This window comes from Rhinopithecus bieti, unplaced genomic scaffold (genome assembly GCF_001698545.2).
Source record: "Rhinopithecus bieti isolate Rb0 unplaced genomic scaffold, ASM169854v2 scaffold_5022, whole genome shotgun sequence".
Taxonomy (NCBI): Eukaryota; Metazoa; Chordata; class Mammalia; order Primates; family Cercopithecidae; genus Rhinopithecus; species Rhinopithecus bieti.
In genome coordinates this window covers 1711375-1733460 of record NW_016804965.1, presented here as the reverse complement: position 1 = coordinate 1733460, position 22086 = coordinate 1711375, and the positions used below count along the sequence as shown (strand labels likewise).

Sequence of the window (22086 nt, the reverse complement as noted above, 5' to 3'; positions counted from 1 at the left end):
AAAAAAAAAAAAAAAAAAAAAAAGATGGGATTTTACAATACATAATACAGTTTTAAAATATTCTGGAGCCTCAATGACTATATTTGGTTTTAATTACTTTATCATGTTATCAAAATACCTGTTGTATATATTTTTATTGTGTATAATTATACATAGTGATTCTTATTACAGACCATTACTTTGGAATGACTGATGAAAGGCTAGTTAGAACTAGTGATAAATCAGAATTTTAAAATAGTTTTAAAGAGATGAATTTATCACTTACAACTGCATTTATAATAAATTGGTTGCCTATGTGTTGTTTTCCCTAACAAATAGTATGTTCTTGAAGAGGAAAGGCAATCCAGTGTCTAGCATCAATCATATCTAGAACAGAGAAAATGCTCAATAAATGTTTGGTTGAATAAATGAATAATGAATTAACAAATGACTATAAAAAACGATTCCCTTTAACAATACATAAGAGCAATTTTTTAAAGGCACAACATTGTTTAAGTATCTTCATTACACTTTGCATTGGTATACTGCATTATCCCATAAATCCATACATGTTACTGTGTTTAATCCTTATAATGAACCCTGATGTCAAAGGGCCTTATTATTTTTATTTTTCAAATGAGGACATTGAAGCACTGAGAGGGAAATTGTTTAATAATAAGCCAGTTATATCACAGCCAGAATCTGCATATTTTAACTGATTTCTCCAGGACATTTTTTTTTCTATTTGTAAACACTATTTAGTTACTGGATTTAAGACTGTTACTCTCAATGTTTAGTTTTGGTTCTACTATTCATTCCTTTTATGTAGTCTTTTCTCAACCATTTCATTTATTCTTACTTTACATTTCTAAATTCCTGTACACATCTCCAATTATAAAATAAGCAGAAATCAGAATGGAATAATTTCCTGTGTTCTCTGCCTTAACATCACAAAAGTGTACCACTAAGTTGAATTTAAAAATATGGTAGAACTTCCACTTCAGGCAACATGGCAAACTAGATATCCAAGTACAAAAAGGACAGACTATGCTTTGTGGTGGACTAAAGCGTAGGGCCCAGGGTGTGTGTGTGTGTGTATGTGTGTGTGTGCGCACGCATGCGCGTGTGTATGTGTAATCCAAGGCCTTTGCATAAAGCCAAGAACTTGCAGAGACAACATTCTAGTTCACCTTAGTAGGTGAACTAGAAAGAAACTTTGCTCCACAGAACAAAACTGTCAGTATATTTGCCTGTCTCAATCTTAGCTCTGTGTAAAAATAAACAAATGAACCCCCAAATGTGTCTTCTTTCTATTCCTAATAATAGGGTTATATTCTACCTGATTTAGGGCTAGAAACCACAATACTCCCCACTCCCAGATAATCAAGCTGAAATTTTAAGGTGATTTGAGTTTGGTAGTAGTATCAGCAGTCTGACAAATGCACATACAAATTCTCTCTTGAGAAATGAACTTTAAATATAGGTCTAAAGATTTTTCAGAGATAAAAATCCAAAGAACATGGGCTCAGTAAACAAGCCATCCCAGGTAACAGAGACAGAAAAATACATAAACTACAGAATTAGATCCACAAAACACTAATGATTTGGAAATACCAGATATAGAATCTAAAATGTTTGCTTCATGCAGTTAAAGAAATGAAAAAGTATGTTGAGTTTATAACAAAGGTACAAGATATTATAAAAAATACCAGCACATATGAAGAACAAAAGGGAATTCTAAAACTGAAAAATGTAATCATTGAACTTAGCAAACTCAGTGGAATGGAAAACATGAAGGTTGACAAGCTGGAGGCTGACACTCTGACTCAAAATCAACCTTGGACACCCTACAGAATGGAGAGGATTGGATGGCTCTGAGGACAGGACATAAATTTAGAACATCTGAGGGAGAATTAAAGTTATCATAGAATAAATGTGTGTGTGTGTGTGTGTGTGTGTGTATGTGTGTGTGTATGGGTGGGGCTTGGGGACAAGGCTTTTAGCAGCCCAAGGCTGAGATGGTTAGGCACAGTAGTGTGAGGATAGGTGACGGAAGAGCTTTTAAGTTCTGCTTTGGCCTTTCTCCCACAATAACTGTCCCACTGACAGTGTCCATCACTGGGTAACTAGATTATCAAAACAAAATGTGTGCACATTATGGAATACTATGTAGCAGTTAGAAGCAATAGATTAAATATAGTTGTATACTATCTATATACTACAGAAATATGAATATATCTTTAAAATCACAGAGCTTCATAAGAAAATTTGGAAGTATATAACTTGCAGAAAATAGGTACTCAAGATAATATATATTACATGAAAACAGACACATACCAAGACATGCATCAAACATATTAGAATATTTGCCTACGATATTAGGAAAGGGTATGAAAGTGGGTATTAGGGACAAAACAGAATAAGTAAATAAAGCCAGAGGGGCCTTGTTAGAACCAACTATAATTGTGTATCATGAACTAGAGAGTATAAGGAGAATGATCACTCAACTCTATGAACCTGAAGTTAAAACCAAAAGAAGGAAAAAACAAATTCAATGGATGAGTTGGACAGAAGATTAGACATCCTGTTCAAAGAAGAAACTGGAAGAGACATCTGAAGAAATTATGTGGAGCACAAGTTATAGATACAAAGTGTGGTGAGAAAAGATGGAAGGATGTAGGTAGAGTGAGAGGACCTAATATAGAGTGGGAGAACAGTAATATTCACAGAGAGAATGGCTGAGAAGATTCCATACTTGATGGGAGACACCCATGCTCAGACTCAAGAAGCAGCAGGACATGCAAGCATGAGAAACAGAAAGAAACTAAGAACATCAAAGACAAAGAGGACACGTTAAAGTAGTCAGAGAGAAGAGACAGACTACCTATTGAGTAATGAAACTCACTAACGGCTATCCTCCCAGTAACAAGAATGGATGCCTTAAGAACGGGCAATATCTTCAAAGTGTTGTGAGGAAATAACTGTCAATCTCGATTTGTGCAACCAGCAAAACCATCTTTCAAGAATGAGAGTAAAAATAAAGACACCCTCAATCAAGTGAAAATAGAATTTGCACCAGCAGACCTTCACTGAAGGAACATTCAGGACACGTACTTCAGGAAGGATAAAATAAATGCTATACTGTCTTATTTACTAAATAAATATTTTGTAAATATTTTTTCAGTTTCCTTTTCTCAAAACAGTAGCAAATTTCTGAAATATTAGAAATTCCAATTAATGAAGCATGAATTAACTGGACTTTATTACCTGCCTTGCCTGCTTATATATTGCATCACCATTTATGTCAGATGCCAATCATATGGTACTCTGATATCAGAATCTTTGAATGACTGGGCTTGGTGGTACATGCCTGTAGTCCACGTTCCCAAAGGACCAAGGCGGGAGGATCACTTCAGCTCAGGATTTGAGACCAGCCTGGGCAACACAGTCAGATACTGTCTCAATTGAAAAAAAAAAAGTCTTTGAATTATTCACACCACAATGCTGCATGTGTCATATGAAATTACACTGCATAACATGATGTTGTAATTCAAAATAGAACACATGAACTCCAAATCCAAAAGGTGAGACATCAAAACCAAATACTACATCTAGCTTCTCAGTTTATATACATGGAAGCATTTAGGAAAGGATTAATTGCAATATTTGCATAACCTTTATAGTTTATACTAAAGCCAAATGCAATAATCAATGCTGTAATTATTTCAACATTTGCTCCCATAATAAACCTAATACTAATGTCTAGGGCAATTTCTGAATATATAATAGGTTCTGTGTTTTCTTATACATTAAATCTTATCAGTATCTAACTTGGACATAAAAGGTCTTAAATGACAAGAAATTTTGTTCTATCGAGCCACAGTATACAAAGTAATGAGGAACATTTAAGCATGATTAAATACTGAAGTGAAGTTGAAGCATTTAATCTACCGCAAAACTCATTTAATGCACACATATCCTGGAAATATAGGTATTATTGATATTATACTTGAAGGGAACATTTTCATCCAGTGCAACTCACGGAAATTTAATTTCCTTCTTCTGTGAGAATTTGGAATTTGTTAGACTGTGTCCATTTCCAGCACAATTTTCTAGTAGTTCAAAGTGTAATTTTACATATTAGAGAGTAATTTGAGTGACTTAAATTCCACAGTGCCCAATCTATTGGTGTGAAGGTACATTTATTATAACAGGTAAAAATCACAAGGAGAAACTAAAAAAAACCCACAACGCTGTTTTGAGCTTACCCTTAAGTTGATTTTGATGTCCATTTTCATGCTACCATCCTGTTTTATATTATGATAGGCTTTGTGACTAAGGACAAACTGGATTGATATCAGATCAAATAGAAATTAACACTTTTTAAACAAATAAAGCAATTACATTGGCAGAAATTAAAAAGAAATGGATGAGCTTAGGATGTTTAGGGTAATTTTGATAGATTTCTTTTCTGTCCTTTTAGCTTCTCTAAGATTTCACTTTGTATCTAAATAAAACATCAGAATCTGGATACTGAATACCAAACAACAAGCGGTTGTAGTTTAGTCCTATGGGTTTATCATCAATTATTTCTAAATCGAAATAAGTTAAAAGTATAACCAACAACTGCTTTATTTCCATAAGTGCAAAAAATCGGCCTGGACATTTGCTGGTTCCAGTTCCAAATGGCATTAGGTAACACTTCAGCTTTTTCCCTCTTTTGAAAAAGGTGGTTTTCTTCTTACCATCTTCTATAAAACGATCATATCTAAACTCCTGTAAAGAAGAATACAGTGCTAAAATTAACATTTTACATGAGATAGTTTGAGTTCAAGTCCACAAAGTTGCTAGCTCTCTCTGCCTGTCTTAAAAGCTCCTTTTAATCAGGTGAACACCAGAAAAGTTGACTGGGTGCAAATTAAGTATGAACTTTCAAAAAACTCAAGTATTACTAGGAAATTACTTCCACCATATCAAAGTGAAATATGAAAAGCTGTATGACTTTTTTTCTCCACTGATATTTTTCTCCTAAGCTGAGCTTCCCAAGTATAGTGTCAATATCTCTATTTTTGCTCCCTAAGGCGCGTCCTGACATATGCGCACTTGATTATACCAATGTTGGTTAGAAGGCAAGGGCTCCCGTGAGACCGCCATTGTTACCCGGGTCTGATGAATCCTAACTAGCCACAGGAGGTGCGTAACTGTGGATTCCTAATTTGAATTTCTCTTATCCCTTCCCCACCAACTACTGATAGATGAAAACTATGAGTTTAGGATCCAGTGCTGATGTTTGGATTAAACAAATATAAAATAATAAGATTCAGGTAAAACACTAGAGAGGAGCTAAGCCACAAAATCAATCTTGTTTGTTTTTTGATGTTGTAGTTAATTTCTTCTATGAAAGTTCTATTAAAATCAGCTCTTTTTGGGTTTACTCTAGGGTGACAGGTGTTTCTGATGTGTTTTCATAAATAAGTTATATTACTTTGTTACCGGAAATCATGGGACTGCTTTATCTAGGGTGTTGGGCCTGCCCTCTTAATTTTGCCTTGCTGCCAAAGGGTTATGGTTCAACTCTCACTTGAATTTCTTAGAGGGGACTGAATGACCTTATTTAAGCCTATGGTGAATTAAGCCATTGATTAAATTAATGTCTGTGGTTTGCATGGAAACGACCAAGTATTTCCTGTAGTTGGTGCTCATTAACATTAGACCTGCTCACAATCAACTTTGATATGAACTACATGAAGTCAAATGCAAAAAAGTAGGTCAGATCCAAAGCATTTCAGGTTAAGGTGAAAACCTTGCAATATGTGGATAGATTCTGAATTCATCACAAATGATTTAATTTTCTCACTCAAAGCCAGTGTTGTTAAGGACAGTGAACCATTTCCTTTAAAAGTATTGGGTTTGTCCTCATTTATGTAGAATACTTATTTTGAACAGTATTTGAGCTTAGAAAAATTCTAAGTAGTTCCCATTTCCTTCCAACTTGCAAGTGGATGCAATGATAATGGCAAAATTTATCTGCATTTTTATAACTGCTAAATTTCTGATAAATATTTTGAGCCCTTTAAAATGCGTATTTCACCATAGTTCTGGGATGTATCCAAACAGTATCTAATCAATGCTGAATGAACAAAGACACCCTTTGTTGACATACAGGGTCACTGGAGAAAAAGTTACTAAATGTAACTCTCTCCTGGTGAACTTCTTCCATTCCTGGGACTCAGGCCTGCTTGCCTGAGCTTAGTCCTGCTGCTTCCTCCTTCATGCTGACCAATCTGAGGAGACTGGCCCTCTATCCAAGAGCTCCCTGCCTAACCCAAATCAGTTTAAGTGAGCTTTGCTATGATATGATTTGTTAGGAAGCCTCTCACTGTAGCCCCACTAGTTAAGCCAGCAAATGCAAAATGAAAACTTAGCTTGGATTATGACTTTTTAGTGTCTTGATATCATACGTAAGCCAGAAATCACCAATCACCATGGTTTTCAGGTTCCTCTTTGTGAAAATGAATGTGCTAACCTCCGAGAGGCCCATGGCCACCACATGATGCCGGAGCCGAGTGTTCCTAACCCATGACCTTCAGCTAGTGTTTATATTCAGTGCCCTCAAATTTCTACTCAACAAGTAACATCATCCCTCTAGTTTCCGTGACATGCTATTCAATTTTCTCATAGTAAGCATCTTAGAAATTCCTATTCAGTTGTTTATTTTATGAAACTAAAATGGAAATGCCCGCTGTCTTTAGCTCTGCGACCACCACCAAGTTCAAAGGGCGCAGGAGCATAAATATATTTTTGAGTTAAAATTTATTTGCAATTTGCCCTATTGCCTAGGCATGGAAAACCTAAGCAAGAACCAGTGTTAAGAAGGGCCTGTGTCAGCTGCTAGGGATATAGTTTTGTTTTAGCTGAAAAGGGAAGGAGTATAATAGTCTCACCACTGAGATTCTGGGGTCACAGTGACACAGAACAAACGTACAGGAAGCTCAAGATGTATCCATTCATTTGGAAAAACTTAAACTTGGAATTCATCAAGCTGATTGAAATTCTTTACAGTGACCATAACAAGCATGGTGCTTCACAATTAAAGAGAGTCAATGAAATGGATGAGAATAGAAAAATCACAAGAGAAGGTATAAGACATGGAAGTTCCCCATTGTTCCTCTAATGATTGTTGCAGTTGACCCCTCAACATTGTTCTTCTGGATAAAATGTGTCTAGGCACTAATCTTGGTAATCACACTGTTTGGGTCCCTGACTGGTTTGGGATAGAATTGTGAAACAGTCTGGTCAGTGCTACAAGGGAAAAGTCTATGGGGACATCTAGGAGAAGTCCCCTTTTTGTGAAGAAAATAAAACAAAAAGAAATGGTTGATTATCTTTCCTCCTCTGGACCTCATCATGTGTGACTATGATGTCTGGAACTGCTACCAAGCTAAAGACAGAGCTAACCCTCAGGAGATGGCAGAGCCAAGAAATCCCAGGAGTTTGGAGCTATCATATTTTCTTATTTATCTCTGTATGTGTAAAGCCTTCAACACAATGCTATTCCCACAGTAGAGGTTCCATATATGTTTGTTGAATTAATGAATAAATACATGAGAAAAAAAGTATATTTTAAAAACCATTTTCAAGCTTTTGAAGAAAACATAGATATTGAATGAGTAAATAAATATGTAGAGTATGATGAGTCGATGAATATTCAGTGTTTACAAATAGTAGAAAATTGCATAATATTGAAGCGCTAGAAATCAAGTTTGGATAGAGGACACAATTTTCTGGATAGAGAAAAGATTTTGGTATTCGTGACAAAGGAAGATTGCATAACACCCTAATTTGTGTTCTCCAAATACTATGTTTAGTTCAGTTCAACAGATTTTTTTGGAGCACTTCCTGTATGTAAAGCATTGAAGTTACAAGGCATAAAACATGGTCTTGCTGAAGTAGGTGACACACAATAGGATCATGTCTTGAATCCACTCAATTCATAATTTTGGGTATGGGAATATAAATTAGACAAAAGATATGATTTTCTCATAATAAAAAAAGGTCAGTGTTCTGAATGGATGGCTAAGGGGCTACACTGTTGCCCCTGGAGGCAAGATGGCAGAGTACAGAAGTCCCTTTTTATTTTCATGACTTGGGTTCAAATTGTCAGTGTGCTGCAGACAGTTTGACCAGCTTGTCAGAGTGTGCATATCTCTTCCTGACTCTGTGTTTAGGGTCTTCACATTAGTAATATGAAATTGGCCAAGGGGGTAGTTTATACCATGAAAATTGACAAACACTACAAATCAGGGCTCAGAGCCCTGTTTTACTAGCACACTGATAGTTCCAATATGGTAAGTAGAATTGCGAATTTGTTGGTATGGCAAAAACCTTTTCTCAATAGGAAGCACCTGACTGTGAGAAATTAGCTATGTGAGTCCTTATACAGCAAGCTTGTAGGGGAAGGGGCCTTTTTATTTCTTTGTCACTCACTATACCCATCAAAGTGATTTCTAGGTAGTAAATAATTGATATATGTTTGTTTCCTTTAAGACTACTAGTTGCACAATCTCTATTCCATTTGGCAATACAGATAAAAAATTATTGAGAGTACTTCCTCATCTGTCATGTCATTCTAAGAACAGTGGCAATAATCAAAATAATAATTGGTACCACAATTCTTTTAGTGATTTAGAATTTTTTCAAGGGCTTTCAAATTTATTAATCATTTTATTATCTCTACAACTCTAAGAGGTAGATAGGGTAAAATTGCATTAGGTTAAACAAAGAAGATCTTTCATCTTCAGAGCTTTTGGGGGATATTCCAAAGGCTTTGGAATTACATTGTTATTTCACCATGTTTCTTTACCTACATGGTTATATAATGCATTGCCACCTGAAATGTCTGATCTTTTCTCCCTATGAGCCCCACAATGTCACCAGGTCTTCCTTTATCCCTCAGCACCTCTGGACCTAGGAAAGCCAATGAACAGATTTAGATTTGGTCTTCTCTATGGAGCTTCTATATAGCTCCAGTTCTGTATCTTGTGTGGCTGAAAAGAAATCATCACTATTTACTACTGAGCCACCTGAATGGCTAACATTACAATAAGTTAAGCAACCAATATTCAGGGAAAGAATAATTCCTAATATAGAGGTTACATGTTGGCAGCTTATAGGATCAATTGAGTCCCAAAACACCTTTTATTTATCCCATATTGTATTTTAAATTTCATTTTTCCAAATATTTAAAAATTCAGACCTTCACCCAAAAGTCTATTTTTTCAGGTTCTTTTAAATAAAAAATCAAAATGACTTCACCAAACTAGGTCTAAATGCTTGCAAGTGCTGAGGGCTAGTTCAGAAGTAGCCAGTGGTCCTATTTAGATGTCTCCTGGCATCTCCTTTTGCCACAGTACTTAACACTCCCAATACTATTGCTATATTTATACACAAATCACTTCTTTATTTGATCTATTTAGGCCCAGTACATATGCTAATGTGCAGTATCTGTCCTGATTTAAAATTATAACTGAAGCATATTTTCACTTTAAGTACATTTATCTATCCAAGCATCCCCTTATTTATTCACCTTATGTGTACAGCCTCCTGTGTGCTAGACACTGATAATACGGAGATGGGAATGACATAGTCCTTCCTCTTCTAGAGCTTACAGCATATGGAAGCAAGGACAAGCAAATAAATAATTGCAAAATACTGTGTTTTATACCCCACCACAAGGGTACACACAGGCCAGAGTGTGAGCAATGGCAAATTCTCTGAGGAACGAGGTGGAAATCAGGCACACTGTCAATGAAGAGGTGATTAGGTGATTCCTATGGAGTAATTTGCAGCCTGCTGGGTACACAAATAAGGAGGGGCATTCCAGGAATAGGGAGATGCAGATCCAATAGCTCTCAAGTATGATGGAAGAAAATGGCCTGTCTTTGGAATGCCAAATTTTAGAGTCTTTTGGAGTTTGGAAATTCTGAAACTATGCCTTGTTGGGCTGGGAGAATCTATGTTCTGCTGAGACTTTTGTCTCTCTGTCTTCCAGGAATAATTATCCCTGTATCTGCCTTCCTTATGTTTTTGGCCTAACACCTATTGCCTGTAATCAACATCTGAGGCTTGGTCTTCTCATTCAAGGTGTGTTGGATACAAAAGGCAGGTAGTGATGAATGTGTCTCTGATGAGCTCCTGAACCATGCTCTCAGCAACAAATGGCTCATGGTAGACTTTTCTAGAACTATCTGCTTTTCTTTACTGTCAGTATACGGTGGCTTGGGATGGGCATCTATTTTAAGGACATCTATAGCATCTACTTATTGCCATATGAAGTTGTTAAGAACCAAAGGAATAATCGATATGTCTGAGAGTGGTAGTCACTCAGAAAATGTTTATAGAATGAATAAGACCTTCCCAAATTCTATAAAACTGGTTCTGGGCTATATCATTTTTTTTTCTGTGCCAGGAATTATCAGCATTCTCCAACTAATTTCAAGGAAACAATGGTGTGACAATAAATTAGCTAGTTTATTTTAAAATTAGTCAGGCATAATTGGCTAATGTTATATCTAGTAAATGATAGAGAGCGTTCATCAACTCAAGTTAAAGCTACTCTAATGATGCTAAATCAGTATTCACAATATTGCAATTTTGTTCTGCCACAGATTTTGTATGAGGCAAGCCCTTCTGATTACTATTTGATTTATTATGTAAAGTTTGGGCATTGCTATTGAGTATTCTAAAAGAAAAAAATATAAATTAGCATACTTTCGATTTTTAACTTTGAGTTTTAAGTTCCTAAAAGTCTAAATCAAGGTATTTTCCATCATGAGGGTAGGAAATAAGAGGAGTCCAAAGCATAGTGATATAAAGACAGTGGTAATCTGGTAAACATTTTGTTTCCTGATAACACTAATGTTAATTTTACCATCATGATATGAATAATAAACTTAATGACTAGTGGAATAATCACATAATGAAAATAGTAAGTTGAAGTTAAATAAATGCATAATTATAGATAAAATAAAATTAAAATATTTTCCAGATATTGGATATTGGCTATTCATTTGCCCTGTTTATTGAATATCTATTTATGTATATAATTTTGTACTTTGATGTTTACAAAAGTGGAGATAAAGCTTGTTGTTTGCAGAATGTTCCTTCACTTGCTAATACTCTACAAACTATTTGTTATTGTCATTCACACAGTGCCCCTCCTTCTGAAACACACAGAAACTACATGTACACTCCCCCACACTTAAGTCATTCACCTTTGCTGCTGAAATAAATGCAAATTTTCTAACTGTATTTGAATCTGCTCTCTTCTTGTTAATTTTCAAAATTCAACAATATCATATTTCAGCCTGGATGCAAAACATCTATCTTAGCAACTAGATTTAGAGGTGGTCCAGCTATGAATTGCTCAAAAAGAGCAGCAAAGTTTCCCTTTGAAAAAAAGGCATTTTACACACAAAAACTGCTGCAGCAACATTACTTCCTGAAAAACACAGGCAGAATAGGACTGCATTCAATTTGCATGCAGGTGGTGAATCTCTGTAGTGGTATTAAGGGATGAACCAGGGTGGATTAATTTCCAGTCTTTGATATTCATTAACTCCAGCTTCAGAAAAAAACACAAGGAGATGACACAATTACCCTCAGAGCTTCACCTGTGAGCAGCAGCTTTACAATCTCAAGTTCATAATGCCATACTAATTGATCAAGAAGGGGCACATACCTTTTGTAAGAGGTGGAAAAGTATATGGGCCTAACTACAGCAATGATACTATCTGACTTTGGAACAGTCAACCTTACTTTGGAAACACTTAGCAAAATAGTTATCATCATTTACTCTCTAAGCCACCTGTCAATAGCTAGCACTCCATGGTTTTCAATAATTCTCCACCAAGCAAAATACAATTTTGGCCAAAATGTAATAGTGGCCAAGGCGCAATGTCCATTTCATTTGAAGCAACTAGCATTTAGTCTCATCACTATATTTCTCTTTATAGATCATGAAACCTTTCAAAGATATCCTTAGGGAACACTTCAGCAAAGAGGAAAGCTTTCTTATTAGGAGGAAAAACAGAAGCCATCAAGCTGTCTCAAACACCTTCTGGAACAAAGTGGCAAAAGGAAGAGATAGGGATGGAAGAGGAATGTGCCTGAAGGATCTAAGAAGTAGCAATTATAGGCTTGATGTTTACTTACCTCTGGAGCTTCAAAGATTTCAGGGTCACCATGTAGGATTGGAGGAAAGATGGCAACCAAGTCTCCCTTTCGCACACAGTAGTCGCCGGTCTCTGCACTGAGAGTCAAATCCTCCTCAACAAAACGAATGGTGGTTGAATATGAGGACAGTCGTAAAGCTTCAAAAATGGTGCTTTCTGAAGGAAAAAAAAAAATGATAGCTTATTAAGATAGGGCTGTTCCTGAAAAGTGCTCTCAGTTTGCAATAAAAGCTCATTACTAATAGCGTTGATTGAAAAGGAAACTGTTTCTTCATTACATACATTGAGCACCAAGAGGGAGCCAAGGGTGGCTTTGCACAGGATGTGAGCAGGAGCGGTGGTCTGGTTCCAGCAAGGCTTAGGGGCATCTCACAGGTAGAAGGTATCAGTGTTGTACCTGTCATTCACACAATGCCCCCTCCTTCTGAAACACACAGAAACTACATGTACACTCCCCCACACTTAAGTCATTCCTGTAAGTCATTCCACACTTAAGTCATTCCACACTTAAATCATGCCTGTACCTGGGCAGAAAGTCATTAAGATTTTGTAGGAGAGGATGATCCTGCTGGAGAGGAATGTTGTGTTATGGGTATACATGTTTGAAATTAAAACCATATCCCAGTTAAAACACACAGCTGGTGAGTCATTCCACAAACCTTTAGAACTGTGATGCTTTAAAGCCAGGCTTAGCCATTTAATAACCACTTAGGCAGTTAATAGTAAAGTAATTGTAGTAGTGCTTTCTGAGACAGCTTTACACTTAATTTCTTTTATGCTAGCTGTAAATAAAATGTGAGTCAACATTTGCTGCAAAATTTTCAAAAGGAAAACATTTTTAGAGGATTCAGAAGAAAATCACATTTTCCTCAGCATCCAGGGAGAATAACAGGCATCATCATATCCTGGAAGATTCCAGAAGCCAAATGTCCTTGCTTTCCCAGTGGCCTTCACCTTTTGCTCCTAGCACGACAGATTTTATGGCTAATTTCCGGCAATTTATCCTGGCAGTTTGAGGAGGAATTCCTTTGGGAATAATATGCATAATTTGCATAAATCATTCTGATAGCATGCATATCAGCATGTAGCTCCTGTCTAGGTCTGCATCTCTCCCTTCATAATCAAAACTGACTATGTTTCCACCAGCGTGAATGGGTCCTAGAATATAAAGCTTGATTCTCTCTAATCAGCAATGTGAAAAAAAAGCCCCAAATGGAGTTTTTTGCCCCTTGATATGATAACAAATGGTCGTGTTTATGACTTGCAATTTAGAAATCACACACACACACACACACACACACACACACACACAGCCCAGTTTCTCAGTGTTCGGTAAAGCTCTGAAACACAGAGTACTCAATTATTAGATTATTAAAGGCAGGCCCATCCGTGAGGGCTTGCATCAGCCAAAAATAAAAATAAATGTTATTTCAGTAAAATTTAAATCTATGCACAGCCTGCATAAGGCTATCAAGTAGCTTTGGGTGCTTTCTCCCAAGAGGTTTTTCCTTAAGCATGCATTTGTCTAAAGAAATGAGGCTGCGGTCAGCTTTGTGTGGCCAGTGTGGTGATTCAATGTGACGTACAGTGAGGCAGTGCATATTCTCTTGGACTGCCTTCGTTATTATAATCAGGCAGAGTCAAATCGGTTTGTTGGTGATGAGGCCAGAAAAGAACTTTGGTTTTGGAACATGGGCTCTACTGTAGATAGCCACAAGGCACCTGACACGATGGATTTCAGCTGGCAGGGCACTAAGGACCAACGTCTCTGTGGTGAAAAGCAAGGGTCGGCCTCCCATGTACTGCTGCTGGCTCTGTCAGAGCAACAATAGCACAGCATCATTTTAGCTTGTGGTGTGAAATGGTAGCTGACATATGTAGCAATGCTGTTCACCCAACAAGTCCAGTAGGGGTGTGGGAAGAAGAAACACAAAAGCAAAATAATTGTGGGATGGCTGCTGTGACAGAGCAGGCATGTAACAGTCCGAATAACATGGTCAAATCTGATTGGCTGATGTGCTCTCGGGAAGTATGGCAGCTTGCGCCCACCGCAGTATCACAAATGACAATTGGGCAAGCATATCTTATGTAGAAGTTAATCACAATAATGGAGCGCAAAGTGTGGCTTAGCGGTCAGATCATAAGTGACAAATCTGTTTTACCTTCCAGTACCAGTTATGTGTGCAAGATGAGGTTGGCTCTCGCTCTGAGCGATCATGCCGATAATCATTAGACGACAAAAGTAATGAGTTGCGTTATTATCAACAATGGAGAGTAGAGCTTACATGGCTCTGCAGAATAACATCCAGACACAAAAGCCAGCAGCTTTTCCACCAGCCCCAGTACAAATGCAGGCAGAGCTATACGTTGAGAAGAATGACAACTGCACAATAAAAAAAATTGCAGCCTCTACTTGTAGTTGTCATAGTTGAGCAGACACCAGCCAGTGCCACTGACAGACCAGCTGGGCCCTGGGAGGACTTCCATGCTGCACCAGGAGGTACAGTAAATTATCCTGCACGGTAGAGCAACATCTGTTTCTGTGCTAGTGCCGAACAAACAAGGCAATTTAAAACATACCAAGGGATAACCAAGCAACAAATGAACATGACCCTCATTTTTTCCCCCTTCTCACACATGAGGTGCTAAACTTCTTTGTGCAAGCACTCCATGAAAGAGAAGCCAGGTTTTTATTTGATAAGGTGTTGTCAGAGAGATTTTACATGTTTCCAAAATGGAAAGAAAAAGCTTATAGTATTGTTATTCTTAGAATCTTCCCCCTTCTATCTTAATTTCTTTTATACCAAAGCTAGCACTCAGTTCTCAATTCGCTCTAGAATTAAAAAAAAACTTTCCATATACTTATAAATATTCAGTCTTTAAACCTAATTTGCTATACTTAGTTCACATGCCTTCAAGCATTTGTCTTCCAATTTCCACTGAATAAATGCGTACTAATGAGAACTAGAGCAAGCTGCTGAGGCAAAGCTGGGTGACTTGGGTCTGGCCTGCCACCAGCTTGTGATAGGCGGGCAAATTGAGTTAAAATGAAAAGTCTTGTCAGCTGAAATTCAACATGGTAGCCAAACAGCAAGCTGTCAATCATCCAGCCAAAACAGGGGACTGCAGGTAATAAAAGGTCATTGTGAGTCATTAATGCACTTGGCTTTCATATGGAAGTTAATTTTAATTAAAGATGATCTCTATCTGTAAATGTTTTATAAAACTTATTGTGTATAATGGATTGTTAATTTATACTAACATTTAGCAGGTAATAGGACTCTAATCATTAGAATGCATTATCGAAAAATGGCCATCAAGAATGCAAATATTTTGAGATAAAATTTACACCAGGCACCACAAGGTGCCAACAACTGCAACTGTGATTACGATAAGGCTGTCTGTGAGTTGTTAAGAACTGAGCTTTACTGACCGGTATATGCTAGGAAATTGGATTACAAAATTCCCTATACGATCTCACAATTCAGAGCATGCACTGCATTCTTCACCTGGCTAGGGAAGACTTCTTTCTCTTTTCAGGATACAAAACTATTTTGATTAAGTATCCCTTCTAAGTGAGATGCCAGGGAATGTCTTGAGCTAAAATCTTTTACAACACAACTGTGAAGGAAAATAACAAATAAAAAATTATGGTTAAAAAAGGCATATACATGTTCTCTTTTGCTCTCAGTTCTCAATTCTGGCTCTAATAAGGGACGGATGATTCTCATTTGCAGATTTAAAGCACTAAAGCAGCTCATGACAATCAATAATGCATGTTACAATGCAAAAACAAATAAGCATATCTGGGTTTCTGCCTCACGCTTAGGCCCTGTCTGTATACGTGGAATGAATGTACTGTGACATGGCCAGGCTGTTAATTTGGGTCATCTTAATGATTGGTGCAGGCTGGCATGCCATTTGATTAGTCATGGTGATCAGAGGATAGCAGCAATGGATGGAGTGAAATGAACAGCTAGGCCCTGCTGCAGTCACTGGGGCTGAACACTGGGTGATCTTAAAGAGAAGGTGGTTGTAAAAGTGGGAGAGGGGTTGGATATGGAGATGGTGTGCCCTGGAAGGTATGATGGAATGGAGTGAAGCTCATGATGTGTGTGTGTGTGTGTGTGTGTGCATTTTTACATAACTGTCTTCAAGACAGTTGAGAAGTTAAATAGGAAATTGTGATAATCATATAATTTGAGGCAAAATAATTAATCTTTGGCTCAACAATTGTATATCTTAAGTAAGGTTAAAAATAAATCTGAATTGTTACAAATGCCTATCTTCACTCTGCATCTCAGACACAGTCTTTGGTTCACAGATAAAACACAGACATGTAAATTCAGCATTCATATATTCCATAAATGTTTATTAAGGCCCAACTCTGCTCGGACCACTGAGCCACTGTTGCTGGTGTGAAAAAGGAACACAGCACATGGACTTGGACTTCATAGGCAATGCAATCTAGGTACTTCAAAGTTGGAAGATACATATAAACAGGAATGCTCCCAAGATCCTACTGAAGATATTGCACAGTTGCTTTTATTTATTTATTTAATTGACAAATAAAAATTGGATATATTTATGGTGTACAAGTTGATGTTTGGAAATACACATACATTCTGGAATGGTTAAGTCAAATAATTAACATATGCAATTACCTCACATACTGATCAGTTATTTGTGGTGAGAACACTTAAAATCTACTCCTTTGTAATTTGATACTACACTTTTTTTTTTTTTTTTTTTTTTTTTTTTGAGACGGAGTCTCGCTCTATTGGCCCAGGCGGAGTGCAGTGCCGGATCCGCTCACTGGCAAGCTCCGCCTCCCCGAGTTTACGCCATTCCCTCACTGCCCCTCAGCCTCCCGAGTAGCTGGACTACAGGTGGCCCGCCACCTCGCTCCGCTAGTTCCTTTTTTCTACATTATTTTTAGTAGAACGGCGTTTCACGGTGTTAGCAGGATGGTCTCGATTCCTGACCTCCGGATCACCCGTCTTGGCCTCCCAAAGTGCGGGAATTACAGGCTTGAGCCATCACGCGCCCACGCAATTGAGCCACCGCGCCCGGCATACTACACATTTTCTAACTGGATAACTCCAATGGCAGCATTCAGTAGCTTTCTACTGAACGCTATTCTAGCATTTAGTAGAAAGCTATTTTTCATATTGAGGTGAAATTTTCCTCCTTTTAATTTCCACCCTTTATAAAACACACAGGCTAAAAAAGTCTAATCATTCTTCCACATAACAACCGTTTCAAAGTATGTAAAGACAACTATCATGCCATTTTCTAATTGTGTGTCAGAGATGATACATTGTTTAGCCTTTGCCATGCTGGATGAATTCAATTAGTCAATCTGCCTCTTAAGACTTGGCACAACTAGGTGTGTACTATTTTAGTTGGAAAAGTAGAGAATTATTAATTTCTGTCCCTAGACACCATGCTTCTACTACTATTTCCTGGGAGCAGATGAGCAAGAGATTTTTGAAATAATATCACTATTGTTTTAAATTTTCTGATATCCCAGAGATTATCAGCAACCCTGGATGCCCATTAGAATCACCTGGGATTGTTTAAAAACTAAATGCCCCATTCCTGTCTAATGGAATCAGAACCACTGCATTAACTAAAACCTTTCAATTAGAGGCTTTGAATCTTGGCTGCACATTAGAATCACCTAGGGAGCTTTTAAAGCCATCAGCCTGCACCCCAGACCAATGCAATCAGAATCTCTAAGGGTAGGGCAAGGTATGCAACGTGTTTAAAGCCTCCCAGGTGGTTCCAATGAGCAATCAAGGCTGAGAATCATTGCTTTAAACCCTTTTCTGCTGAGTCACGTTTCTCATCCTATTCTTACAAAGTTGATATTTAGATCTAAATACAATAATTTGCATTTTCATTAAAGTTGTTTTTCAATCCTTTCACATTCTGTTTCCAGCATTCATTATATTATCTAACCACCTTAGCTTTGTGCTGAGCTGAAAATCTGATGAACATCAAAATCAATATTTTTCACTTTTAACTGCTGTTCCCTTATATTAGATAGAAAATTTTCACTATTTACATCCCTGAGTTTCTGATGTACCTCTTTGTAGAATATCCTTCCCCCATTTCCTCCAGTTAGAAGTTCCTAAAGTTATATCTTCTGTAAATCCTCATCAGAAGAGAGGATGTTGTTAAACTTCACTATTGTCTGAATTATGTAAACTTTTAAGCTTTCAAATACACAATTATTTTATAATATTCGAATGAGCTTTTTCAAAATAACACCCATAATCTTTACAAATATACCACACTAATGTAAAATGTTCATAAGGGAAACTGTGTGGGGGGTACACAGGAATGCTCTCTATTATTTTGTAATTTTCTATAAATCTGAAACTATTCCAAAACAAAAAGTTCATTTATATTAAAAAAATACACACAAGATTCTAATGTGAACCTCTAGTTCTATCCTTACCCTTAAACCCAACTGCATTTGAGAATCAGTAATACATATCTTGTAAAAAATAGTGGTCAAGGTCTCCAGTCCATTTCTAGAACATTTTTTTCTGATGTGACAGTCATTATAGGTAGGCATTAAAGTTAGATCTGGCATCAACTTCTGGTTCTGCCACTATCTAGCTGTATGACTTGTGTGCGTTAAGTCATGTTTCTGAACCTCATTATTCAATAATTGAATAAAAATACTTGACAATTAAACAACCTATTATACATAAAACAACACAGTGGCAGGCACATATTCAAATAATTATTAATATTATCATTCAGAATATCTTATCTTGAAGCTAAAAATTCAGCGAACTGTATGATCCTCTGGCCCATGCTGCCTGATCTTGCCCACATGCACATCATGCCTGACTTTGTAGAACTGAGATAAAAAGAATTCCTCTCCCCTGTCAGCTGGGATAATGAAAAAAGATCTCAAGGACTCTGGTATCCAACAGACCTGAGGGGAAAAGCATGGGTATGGTCAGAAAACCCGAGTTAAAGACCTGCCTTTCTTCTTTATCACCTCCACGATCTTAGATGAGGTATTTAGCACCCTGAGAATTTTCCCATCTGTAAAAGTGACAAAATTATAGCTGTCACTGTCCTCCAGAGTATCCTGGTGATGATGACATGAAACAATGTCTATAAGATTGCTCTGGAATATTGAAATCGTTAATATATTTAACATGGATTGCATCTAATGATCATTATTATTTGTCATTAAAGGACCTTAGTATTTTCCTTTCTGTATTCCCGTCCCACACCAACTACTCACAATTGGCTTCAAATCTTTCATCAAATTTCGATGTGGACTCACTGCAAGCTCATACTTCCAGAGTTATAATTTATAATATTCTTTTTAAAAAAGTATTACAGTTTTTGCCCAGTTCCAGTTTTAAGGCATCTCCCTTTACTTTAATATCCCGCAACTGGACCATGTTTGCAACTTTTCTCAATTTGAGAATATGTCACTGAACAACATTAGGTGTCTGCAATTCACCTGAGCCATGTGACAGTTTTAATATACCTTGACATTCTAGAGTATATTTGCTCTTTTCACTGGTGAGTCATCAAAAGAGCGCTCCTATGAGGTAAGGTAGACTTGAGCATGATGTTCATAAATAATTGCAAATGAAGAAAACAATATAAACTACATAGGGACATCGCAGAGGTTAAATGCCATTTTGGTGATAACAACAGATAACATTTATTGAGTCTATACCGTGTACCATTATACTAAGTTATTTATCTGTTATTCAAATAAACCATTAAGAAGTGGTATTCATCAAGCTTATTTGCAACTGATTTATCAAAATTCCAATTTTGAGAGCTTTTACTCCTTGCATTATCTTTTTTTCTTATCTTTGTCTTTCTGAATTATCTTTTATACTTTTCTTTTTCCTATATCTAAAACCTGCAGTTCTAAATACTAACTCCACCCCAGATTTTTTCTGGGATAATTGAAAAATTCTTACTTTTCTCTCAGAGTTTCTCAAACTTCCACTCTATCAGCAATTTTTTCCTATTGAGATTTAAGCGCCAAGTAATAGTTACTGAAACCTCATATCTACCAACTTATTTTAAATTTCCATTTAAATGTAATTATAGAGATCTTAACTAATTATTAACAGGTAAAATGTTTTACTGAGGTCATGATAAGCAGAATCTTAACAAGATACATAAATATAGAAAAAACATAGAGTTGTTTTCTTTGCCTAAAATAAGAGGACAATAGTTTTAAAGAGAGATTGTCAAGAGCATTGAAAAAAGGACAGATCTATCATAACCTCTTACAGCAGATGATTGCTTTAAATTACTTAAACAGACTTTGGCAGTTCCTTCTCAACCCTGCTTTATAATCAAAGTGTGCTGACATGCAAAATTTCTGTAAAAAGAAGAATGTCTTTTCTCTTTGCTGTAATAGTGCCAAAATCCTACCTCCTGGAAAAAGTACAGCAATCATTTTGTCATTGTTATCTTTTTTCCTCTTATAATGATAAAAGTTTAATTTTTTTAAGACATTGCATTTAAACTACATAGAACTGTTTCCTAAAGAAGACAAGAAGGATAAGCACATACACACATACCACATGGCACATGGTAAATATTTGTGTACGTCTTGCCTTTGCACATATAGTTCATGCTCTTTCAATACGGAGAAATACAACTGAGCTATGACTATCTGCAGAGGTTATTTGTTATGTAACTAATTCACATATAAGTTTGCTCTGATCTGCATAAACCTTCTATCTTTTGAAAGAAAAAAAATACACATTATTTTCTAGGTCACAGTCGGCCCCATCATTTTAAATTCTCGTAATGAACAACACTGGCCTCTGCTGGTAACCGAGGTCGTGATGAACCATCCAGGCTGCTGAAGGTACTGCCTTTATCCAGGTGGATCTAAACTTGCTTGTGATTTTTGTTGTTTTTATTCATTTGTCAATGACAGGAGACTTGTAAATTTATGAGGGATACAACAGTGAAAATCTCTAGCTCTAGCTATGGGCTTAAATGGACTCAAATTATAACTCTGGAATCTGCCATTTCTTCTAGTCTAATAAATTTAAATGTTTCCACTTTAATACTGAAATTTAAAATGATTTTTTAATAGCAAAAGTTGAAAGTAAAAGAGTGAATGAATTACAACTACTTTTTTTTAAGAGTAATAACTATACAGAACACAAACACATATTCCTTTTAGTGTATTTGCCTTACTTCCCAATATGTGTCATCTTATTCATAAAATGCAAGGGAAACTGCTTGAATATATGGGAAATGCAACCTAGATCTTCACAGAAATTATAAATATGCCAGAAAGTACTGTGTATCCAAGTGGAGCACCTACCCAAAATTTACACAAATGTTCTGTATTTGTTCCCCAATAATTCTGCAAAGAAAAATTAAAGAGCATTTGTATTTTAGTAATGTCAAGATTTTTTTTTTAAAGAAAATATAAAATGTATTTGATAACCTATGCTAAAGACACAAACTACAGGGCAACACATTTTTCCTAACTGACTGCCAGTATAAGGCATGCTTTCTGGCATTGTCTCAATGGGCCTTAGCCTAAGAAGTGAGAACAATCTCTAGAACACTTGGGCCATTTTCTTCAATGGCCACTGATGGTGAACACTGACCAAACCTGGGAGGACTTTTGCTCCTGAAAGTTCCCATTAAAGAACCCGGAACATATTTAAAAGATAAAAAATTGAGACCAATATAGACTAAAATGCTTGCCTACATTGTCAAAGGAATAAACAGAAATATGTGAACATTTGTTCCTGCATTTGTCCAAAGAAACTTGGAATATTGTACCCTAAAGGATACTGCAGGATGAAATGTCAATACAGAAAGAATAGAGAATAACTCATTG

General features: G+C 36.6%; 1 protein-coding gene across 2 annotated transcripts in view; it reads right to left on the bottom strand.

The window, feature by feature from the left end:
- The window catches only part of CYP7B1 (cytochrome P450 family 7 subfamily B member 1), a 212383-nt gene that overhangs the window by 5930 nt on the left and 184367 nt on the right, over positions 1-22086 (bottom strand). The window contains exons 5-6 of one of the 2 annotated variants that reach the window (XM_017870793.1): positions 12193-12368; positions 3965-4755 (exon numbers count right to left, since the gene is read on the bottom strand). In XM_017870793.1, coding sequence (XP_017726282.1) covers positions 4468-4755; positions 12193-12368 — 464 coding nt within the window. In that variant the 3' untranslated portion in view covers positions 3965-4467. Of the gene's footprint in view, positions 1-3964; positions 4756-12192; positions 12369-22086 lie in introns of those variants that run through there. The other variant, XM_017870794.1, reaches the window with a different exon arrangement.